At 44.9% G+C, this 9,791-nt stretch overlaps 1 protein-coding gene across 1 annotated transcript; it reads left to right on the plus strand.

The window, feature by feature from the left end:
• Positions 1-1,659: 1,659 nt before the first annotated feature.
• Positions 1,660-5,620, plus strand: LOC123106673 (probable LRR receptor-like serine/threonine-protein kinase At1g51810). Its single transcript, XM_044528766.1, has 10 exons — positions 1,660-2,157; positions 2,305-2,443; positions 2,559-2,630; positions 2,809-2,880; positions 2,954-3,034; positions 3,154-3,320; positions 3,400-3,641; positions 3,712-3,838; positions 4,259-4,327; positions 4,512-5,620. Exons 1-10 carry the CDS (start codon positions 1,725-1,727, stop codon positions 5,195-5,197), a joined length of 2,088 nt encoding a protein of 695 aa, XP_044384701.1. The 5' UTR covers positions 1,660-1,724; the 3' UTR covers positions 5,198-5,620.
• The last annotated feature ends 4,171 nt before the right edge of the window (positions 5,621-9,791 follow it).

Genomic DNA, 9,791 nt, shown 5'->3' on the forward strand with positions numbered 1-9,791 from the left:
CACTATCAGTACTCATGCTTTTGTCTGCATCTTGGATCATCGTAACTCCCTCAATCTCAATTCTTAGATCATAACTCATGCCATCATAAACCCAACCTAAAAAGCACGGGACCGCATTCGCATCCAGAACTCCCACCCGCATACGTGCAATGCCATGCATACGCGTAAAAGGCATATCGACCTCCAGAGTCTTTCCAATAAGAGACCCTAGGCTCCAAGTCTCCAAATAGTCATTAAGCGGTTCCGGGGGTAGGCCAAAAAATCTGACCCAAATCTGAACAAGCGGCACTCCCACCGGATCATTGCGCTTCCACTCATCAAACTCTAGAATACATGCACTGCCAGGAACTTTGCACATGCCAAACTCATTAATCTTGTCAAGATCATATTTCGTGGGATAGTCAACCTTAAACGTCATCTCATCAATCCGAACGAGAACCCACTGAAACGAGCTAGAGACTAATCTCTTGAGTTGTAAAATAATCTGATCCTCAGAAAGAGTGCCCTTAGTCACTCGAATGATGCCAGTTCTAGCATTCTCCAACCGTGGTCTACAAGATCTCATAGTTGGAGTCTCAAAGAACATAAGTTTTTCGTCACACACACCATATAAGTTCACCACCGGCTTAGGAGCTGACAAAAGAGGACATGCTTCATCATGTTTCGGTCGCAAACAAATGTCACAAAGCTCCGTCGTACAACCCACCGCATAGTGCCCAGGTTCTCCACAACGATAACAATATGTCTTTTCCCTCTTACGCTGACCTTTGCTCATCTTATCAGTATCATCCTTGTCCGACGCATTCTCCACCGACGTCTCGGTGCTTACGTAAGGATGCAACTTTTATCCAGGCTAAAGCTAACTGGTGTTAGGTGGAAGTTAAAAACAGTCTCACAGACAAAAATGACACAACCCTGTGACCCTGAGCTTGAGTTTTGTCCTCCATTTGATTGTACCCCTTATAGTTGATGTTGCTCTAAAGGGCCAGTTTTTTGGCAGCTTAAAAAACAAGCCGCCTCTCCCCAACTTATCCCATAAGCCGTCTTTCTTATTCATCGGGGCTTCTAAACTAGTTGTGGGATAGCTAATTTAGAAGTCTCAACGAACTTAAGAAGCGGCTTATTTTTTAAGCCGAGGAGAGGCAGCTTATTTCTTAAGCTGTCCAAAAGAACTAGCCCTTATCTCGCCTGCAAAGCTCATATGATATGAGCAATCATCTAGATATCAACCTGGAAGAGTGGTTAGCAATCTCAGACAACTAACAAGGTTCTACAACCGCAAAAAAAAAAACAAGGTTCTAAACATTATCACCTTTCTAGAACATGGTTTATTATCACAACTCCCTAATCCCAGCAGACACTAACACGCAGTTCCGCTTGAAATGCGGTCAAACTGACGGCTGGCCATTGACCCCACAGCTAAAGATTATATCACTATATAAATTGTTGTTGCACTTCATTCCTGAATGAACTGCCAAGTAGCATGATCGACACTGGCCTTCTCTGCTACCAAACCAAATGCAACATTTTAGGTCGATCATGAGTCAATTCTGCAAAATCTATAGGTGTCAAACCAGAGTCTGGAGTTTAAGACACACCAGTTGCAATTTCTGCCGATTTTCTCACACCGGATTCCGCTTCTTGCCAACAATAACAGGTACCCATTTGACTCCTATGACCGCATCTGGCAGTCTTACGGCGACGTCGCTGCGTGGACCAACATAATGACGACGGCCGACGTGGACGTCTCCAAGGCCAGCAGCTTCGACGCGCCGCCTGTGGTGCTGCGGAGTGCCGCCACTCCGGTGAACGGAACCCGGCTCGACTTCTCATGGAGCCCGGACACCTCCCAGAACAACGACAGCAGCACCGCAGCCTACCTCCTGCTGCTCTACTTCGCTGAGCTACAGCAGCTGCCAGGCAACGCGCTGAGGCGGTTCGACATCCTCGTCGACGCCGCCTCATGGAACGGCAGCCGGAGTTACACCCCGAAGTACCTCTCCGCAGAGGTTGTGGAACAGGTGGTGGTGCAGGGGTCAGGCCAGCACACCGTCTCGCTTGTCGCCACGACGGATGCCACACTCCCGCCCATCCTGAACGCGTTCGAGATATACTCACTGCGGCAGATGACTGAGCTTGCAACGAACAATGGAGACGGTACCTTGCGCTTTGATCCATGTGTTCCATTGTCAAGGATCCTAATTTGGACTGAAATTTGCTAGTCCAGTAGCTTTGAATTATTTGTTTCTGGATAGCGTAAAGCAGAACCTCAGAAACAGCTTCTCCGTTTTTCCATATTAACAGCCAAGGCCATGATGGGAATTCGCAAGACGTACATGCTGAAGAAAAACTGGATGGGTGATCCTTGTGCGCCGAAAGCATTTGCCTGGAATGGCCTGAACTGCAGTTATTCTTCATCTGGTCCTGCATGGATAACAGCTCTGTAAGTTGTCAAGTGCAAAAGAACTGCACATTCATGCTTGTACTTGAAAGTTGAAAGGTTAAAAAAGAAAGCTTTTCCATGGCATGATACTAATCTACTATGGGATTTGCAACAGAGTATTGTCATCTAGTGTGTTGACCGGTGCAGTTGATCCTTCTTTCGGTGATCTAAAATCTCTTCAATACCTGTAAGTGCCCGATATGATCATCGTACGACATATTCTGACTCTAAGAACACCTTCAGGTTCCCATAATCTTCTAGTATTTAGCAGCTATTTAATATTTGACACAATATAAGAATATTGCTTGTATTTTATTTTTTATTATACGTACTCAAGCATTTTCTCATAAGAATTTTAATTCCAGGGACTTGTCCAATAACAGCCTGTCTGGTCCAATACCTGATTTTCTGGCACAAATGCCATCACTTAAATTCCTGTAAGTATACTTGTTTGCTTCAGTTCACTTCAATATGTGCATCAGCATATTTCAAAATATTTGTGCTCTACAGTGATTTGTCAAGCAACAAACTCAGTGGATCAATTCCTGCAGCTCTAGTACGAAAGCGTCAAAATGGATCCCTTGTATTAAGGTTTGCATAGCTAACTTACACCTTCACTCTTTCTTTTTTTTAACGTCAAAATGGATCAATTTCTTCGCATTTTCTTGCTCCAAATTTAGCTAATTCAGACATTGTTGCTTTAATTCTAGGATTGGTAATAATGCAAATATCTGTGACAATGGTGCTTCTACATGTGCTCCAAACGACAAGAAAAATAACAGACAACTCATCATTGCGATAGCCGTTCCAATAGCTGTAGCTACTCTACTGTTTGTGGCAGCAATTATCATCCTTCATAGAAGGAGAATTAAACAAGGTAATATTTCACCGAGGAAACCAGCAAATTTATACGTAGTAAGTAAAGATCACCCATATAAAGTCAGGTTTGATTCCAGATACATGGATGGCAAATAGCGCAAGGCTTAATAGCCCCAGGGACAGGGAGAGGTCGAACCTGTTTGAGAATAGACAGTTCAGCTACAAAGAGCTGAAGCTCATCACAGCTAACTTCAAGGAAGAAGTAGGGCGAGGAGGATTTGGTGCTGTGTTTCTAGGCTATTTGGAGAATGGAAGCCCAGTTGCTGTGAAGATCCGTTCAAAAACATCATCTCAAGGGGACAGGGAGTTTCTATCTGAGGTAGGCTTTTAACTACTTTGAAATTTATTGTTTGTATCCTTGAACCAAATGTTCTTACTGCAAATCGCAGGCCCAACACTTAAGTCGAGTTCACCACAGGAACCTGGTTTCCTTGATTGGTTATTGCAAGGACAAGAAACAACTGGCCCTTGTCTATGAATATATGCATGGTGGAGACCTAGAGGATCGTCTAAGAGGTAAGTCAGTATCTCCATGAAAAAAATCACCTCACTAGTTCCACATAGCCTTTCCTTTGTTACAAAGTTTAGTGCCCATTGTTCCAACTTATTCAATTACATTATTGGCATAAAAAAAGGGACAATTTTACACAAGCACATAGTTTCTATAGGATGTGATGACTTTGAACAAACTCAAAAGTGTGGCATGCAAAACTATACTTATTTATCCACTTGTCAATTGTGAATGCTAAACTCATGTGTCCAGTACAGTATTAACAGATTAGTGGACAGAGCGGCCAAGATTTTACTAAATGGCACACCTATTCCATGATACAAATTGGGGCCAAATTACACTGATAAATTACATACCTTTTCTTGTCAGAATTTACTGATCTGCAAACCTTCTTATAAGCCATGTTTTTGGATGCTCTGTCACAGGAGAGGTCTCTATTGCTACGCCCCTCAGTTGGCACCGGCGTCTCAAGATTGCTCTCGACTCTGCCCATGGTTCGTATGACTATACACACCTGAAACTGTAATATAGTAGCAAGATTGCACCAGGACTTGTACTTATACCAGCTAAACCGACCAAAACCTCATCCATCTGGCCAATTGTAGCTAATTTTTACCTACATCCTTAACTCATCGCTATCTGCTAACTGGACGCTGGTCGTGGTCCTCATGGATACAGGATTGGAGTATCTACATAAGTCCTGCCAACCGCCACTGATCCATAGGGATGTGAAAACAAAGAACATCCTGCTATCTGCTGACCTAGATGCAAAGATATCTGACTTTGGCCTGACCAAGGTGTTCGCAGATGAGTTCATGACCCATATTACTACCCAACCAGCAGGCACCCTGGGGTATCTTGACCCTGAATACTATAATACATCCCGGCTCAGTGAGAAGAGTGACGTGTATAGTTTTGGAGTTGTACTACTGGAGCTTATAACCGGTCAGTCGCCGGCGGTCGCCATTACTGACACTGAGAGTATCCATATAGCACAGTGGGTGCGCCAAAAGCTCTCCGAGGGTAACATCGAGAGCATTGCAGACTCAAAGATGGGGAGGGAGTATGATGTCAACTCAGTCTGGAAGGTTACAGAGCTGGCACTGCACTGCAAAGAACAACCATCACGGGAACGACCAACGATGACAGATGTTGTGGCTGAGCTCAAGGAATGCTTGGAGCTGGAGGTGTCTCGTCGAATGGGCAATTACAACTCAGTCACTAGCGGCACAAGTAATCTCAGTGCAACAAGCGCTGACTCGCACAACGATTCTCAAGCAAATGATCTGAAACAGCAAAGTGTGCTTGAGTTGGGGCAGGTTGGCGATACATCGTCGACTCACATAGGTCCGGCACCAAGATGAGACCAACAGTCTAATTTTGTATGGTTTTAGAGTCTCGGGTTTGTATATAAGTTTGGTATGCATCAGAAACTTTAGTCCTGTATTTGTAGCAAGTAACTGATGAGGAACTAAAGTTGGATCTATGTGGACTATATAATTAGGATGTGAGCTTGGTGTGAGAACTGAATGGAAGGTATTTCAAATGGGGCTGCACATATGGTAATTCCATCAATAGTTTCTCAAACTAAAGCAAGAAAAAAATATCAAGAATACACAACCTGGTTCAGGTTGCCATACTTTTCCTCTTTTTCTTTTTGAGCTGGGGAGAAGCCTGCGGCATTTAATTATGAAGATGTTAGACACTTACTACACTCACGAGTGGTTAATTCCACCTAAAGCATCCGGAAGCTCGGTCGGCACGGAAATACCACTGGGCCAAGATGCCCGTCAAACTTGCCGTGGTGCTCTCCTTGGTGCTGTCCCCCAGCGTCGTGACTCCCATGGCCTCTGGGAGCTTGCTGGCTTCACCTTCCATCCGCTGCCACCGCCGTCAGTTACTCTGCCTCTGTTGCCTTGTCTATCAACTCTTTGCAGCAGTGGCATCATTGCCTTGAGAGAGATTGAAGTAGTTTGCATTTTACGAAGAAGATGAAGCAGAGAAGTTGTAGTGGTTTCCATTTTAATAGAGAGATTGAAGCAGTTTGCATTTTATGGAGAACATGAAGCAGAGAAGATGTAGCAAATTCCATTATAACAAAGAAGTTGAGGGACTTTGCATTTTACAGAGAAGATGAAGCAGTTGCAGTGTGGACAAAACTTGAAGCAGCGGGAGCACCACCGACGTGGTGGCGGAAGACCGCACCATCGCCGGATTGATCGGCGACGAGCGCGAGGTCGCTGCCAACCGCGTCCTGTTGGCCGATGCGAGGGGCAAGTTGGAGGAGATGTTTATCGGCCTCGGCAACACCGAAGACGGCAACCACCCGTTTGGCGGGATGCTGGCCGGCACTCACGACGATGAGGCCTCTGGCTCCGGCGTCATCTGCATCTCCTCCAACAAGTAGTAGTTTATCTAGCTAATCAAATACTATGTCTAGTAGTGGTAATACTAATTAAGCACTAGATGCAGTACTAAGGAATGCTATCTACCTATTGTATAATTAAGCACTGCAATCTAGTTAAGTTAAAATTTCTGTGTGGGGGGTTTGGGCTTTAGGAGATATAGGGCTTCTGAGCCCCAAACCTTAGTCGTTCGGAGCTTGGGGGTGGCCACAGCCACTACCATACGCAGCACGGCGACGAGAACGGCCACGCACAACACGGCTACGAGAATGGCCACACGCAGCAAGGGAACGAGACTGGACACGGCCACACAACACGATGACGAGCATTGCCACAGCACGGGAACACGCAGCACGGAGAGCACTCGAGGCTTGGTAGTGTGAGGAATGAGGCAGAGGAAATATATAGGGTAGGTGTTAGAACAACACAAGTGGTTGCAAATCAAAAGCCACCACAAATACTTACGAACTGGAGGCGGTTCCAATTTTCTAACCGTCTCCTTTTCTTAATACAGGTGGTCTTTGTTGGAAATATGAGCAATTTACCGAATGATTTTATTAACAGAAATACTAGATAAAGCATGACTAATATAGTAGAGATAAAATAAGACATGCGTTCGGACAGAGAGAAGGTAAAGAGCATCTGCATATATGAACTTGAACTAAACACATCTAGAACAGACACCAGATGAAGTTGCATATATGAAATAGAACCTAACACATGTAGGACGGAAAGTAGAGCAAAGAACTGTGTCATGATATCTAACAGAAAGAGCAAGAACACGTACGGGACAACAACAGTGGAAGTGCTGGACTTGGGGTTGATGTCCTCGCCTGTCATGTCGTCGAGGAGATCGTGGACGTCGGGGAAGTAGTCGTCAGTGACCGGACCGTCCGTGATGAAGCAGCCAGTAGTCGCGCTGAGCGCTCCTCAAAAACCTTATCACCCTTCTCCCGTACATGACTCAAAAGGTGCGGTTTCGGAGGCTACTGTCCCGACCTGCGGTGCATGCCGCAAGACGGGATGGGGAAGATCGTAGCAGCAGTACAGTGCTTAGGAACTTGTGGCGAGAGGAGGAAGAGGTTCTGATGCGTCTCTCTGGGAGGAGCGACCTCCCTTTTATAGGCGCAAGAGAAGGAGGCGAGAGGGCAGCGACGGAAGGTGAAACGAATAGCCAGCAGCCGAAGGGCTGCACCGTTCGCATTCGAACTCCACTTTCGCAAAAATATTTTCAACTTCCGTGTGACCTTTCGTATACCCGTAATGCATGGCAAAAATTTAGATATCGGCTCGGCTCATTCCCGCAACCCGCAACCCGCAGCGCGTCGTGGCGTGGCGTGGCGTGGCGAGGCGGGCGGCGGAGGAGGAGCGCGCGTGGATATCCCTCTTGTTCTCATGCTCGTACAAGTGGGGAAAGAACCTTCCTTATAAGGAGGTCCAACTCCCACTAAACTAGCAATGTGGGACTAAACTTTAGTAGTATCCCTTGCCTTGCACAAATGGGCTAAGTGGGCCTCTAGGATTTATTAGGAATTTCTGAAATAGTTATTGGGCTGCCCAAAATAGACTAAATTTTAGCAATCCCCGACCAGATCCCAGAGGCACACAGAAATTTGCCTTTAGTTCCAAAACACTGTTTTATATACCGGTACTGCAGTGGAGACTGTTAAGTTGAACTTCCACCTAGAACTCTATGCTACACTAGTAAGCAACTTGAACAGTGGACTGGGCCTTGAACTGCAAGTTTTCTGCGAATCTAGTTTCACATAAAGCCTTGACCGATACGTGGCTACCGTGGGTCTTCCCTGCGGGTGGAGCTTATGCGTCATACTCCGTGACCTTTCATGAGCTTACTAGAGAGAACCCTACTATCATAGATTGCGACGTTTGACAATCAGACTTATATAGGTGTGTTCTTCAAAATATGTTCTGCAGGATAACATCTCTGCTTTAATGAGCCACTTAGAACACATTAAGATATATATCAACCTGCCATGCAGATTAGGAGAGTATTGCATCTTCATGGAGTGGTATTGTGAATAGTAAGGATACTCTCCTCTCAGTTGATCAACAGCTTGTCTTCCACATCTAATTCACGGGATCTCCGATCACAAAGAATAGGTTACCACTGTGAACAACTCATATTGTGGGTCTCATACCCATCTTCCTCAATGCATTATCTATCACATTACGTGATAGACCCTTAGTAAAAGGATCTGCTAGATTTTTAGACGTTTGGATATAATCCAATGCAATAACTCCGGAGTTTTTCATTTTCCTGACAGACTTTAACCTTCTCTGAACGTGTCTTGATGACTTCGTGTTATCCTTTGAGCTGCTCACTTTCGTGATCACAGTTTGATTGTCGCAGTTCATAAGGACACCCGGTACAGGTTTCTCAACAACCGGCAAGTCATTCAAGAGCCAGCGAAGCCAATCTGCTTCAACCATAGTTGTATCTAGTGCTGTGAGTTCTGCTTCCATTGTTGACCTCATTAAAATGGTCTGCTTGCAAGACTTCCAAAAAACAGCGCCACCTCCATGAGTGAATACATAACCGTTTGTGGCCTTTATCTCATCAGCATCTTAGATCCAGTTTGAGTCACTATACCCTTCAAGCACCTTTGGATGCCTGGTGTAGTGAATTCCATAATTTGCAGTGCCTTTCAAATAACGCAAAACTCTCTCTAGAGCTTTCCAATGCACATCTCCTAGTTTTGAGACAAACCGACTCAGTTTGCTAACAGCAAAAGAGATGTCGGGTCTTGTAGCACTTGCTAAGTACATAAGCGAGCCAATAATCTGAGCATATTTCAATTGATCTCTAGCAATTCTTCGATTCTTTCGAAGTAACATACTTGCATCATATGGTGTTGGAGAGGGCTTGCAGTCACTATAGCCAAAGCGACTCAAGATCTTTTCCACATAGTGAGATTGAAGCAATGTAATCCCACCATCATAGTCTCTCAACAACTTGATGTTCAGAATGACATGGGCCACTCCTAAATCCTTCATCTTAAAACAACGAGATAGGAAAACCTTGACCTCCTTAATAACATTCAGATTTGTTCCGAAAATCAGTATGTCATCAACATACAAGCACAGGATAACTCCCTCGCCCCCACCATGGCGATAGTACACACATTTGTCAGCTTCGTTCACAACAAAGCCTGCAGCTGTTAAAGTTCTTTCAAACTTCTCATGCCATTGTTTGGGTGCTTGCTTAAGTCCGTACAAAGACTTCAGCAACTTGCACACTTTCCCTTCCTGACCATCTAGTACAAACCCATCTGGTTGTTCCATATAAATTTCCTCGTCCAACTCTCCATTTAGAAAAGCAGACTTAACATCCATTTGATGAACGAGAAGACCATGCGAGCCAGCTAGTGAAAGTAGAACTCGAATAGTGGTCAGTCGAGCCACAGGTGAGTAAGTATCAAAGAAGTCTTCACCTTCCTTTTGGGTATAACCCTTAGCCACGAGCCGAGCCTTGTACTTTTCAATAGTACCATCAGGCCTAAACTTCTTCTTGAATACCCATTTGCATCCTATA

The sequence above is a fragment of the Triticum aestivum genome, chromosome 5A (genome assembly GCF_018294505.1).
Source record: "Triticum aestivum cultivar Chinese Spring chromosome 5A, IWGSC CS RefSeq v2.1, whole genome shotgun sequence".
In the NCBI taxonomy this organism is placed as follows: domain Eukaryota; kingdom Viridiplantae; phylum Streptophyta; class Magnoliopsida; order Poales; family Poaceae; genus Triticum; species Triticum aestivum.

Bases quoted from the DNA above. Each gene is read 5' to 3' on its own strand.
- LOC123106673 (XM_044528766.1), top strand. From the start codon at position 1,725: ATGACGACGGCCGACGTGGACGTCTCCAAGGCCAGCAGCTTCGACGCG. The intron at 2,158-2,304 runs GTACCTTGCGCT...CCATATTAACAG, and splicing joins TGCAACGAACAATGGAGACG to CCAAGGCCATGATGGGAATT. The intron at 3,642-3,711 runs GTAGGCTTTTAA...TGCAAATCGCAG, and splicing joins ACAGGGAGTTTCTATCTGAG to GCCCAACACTTAAGTCGAGT.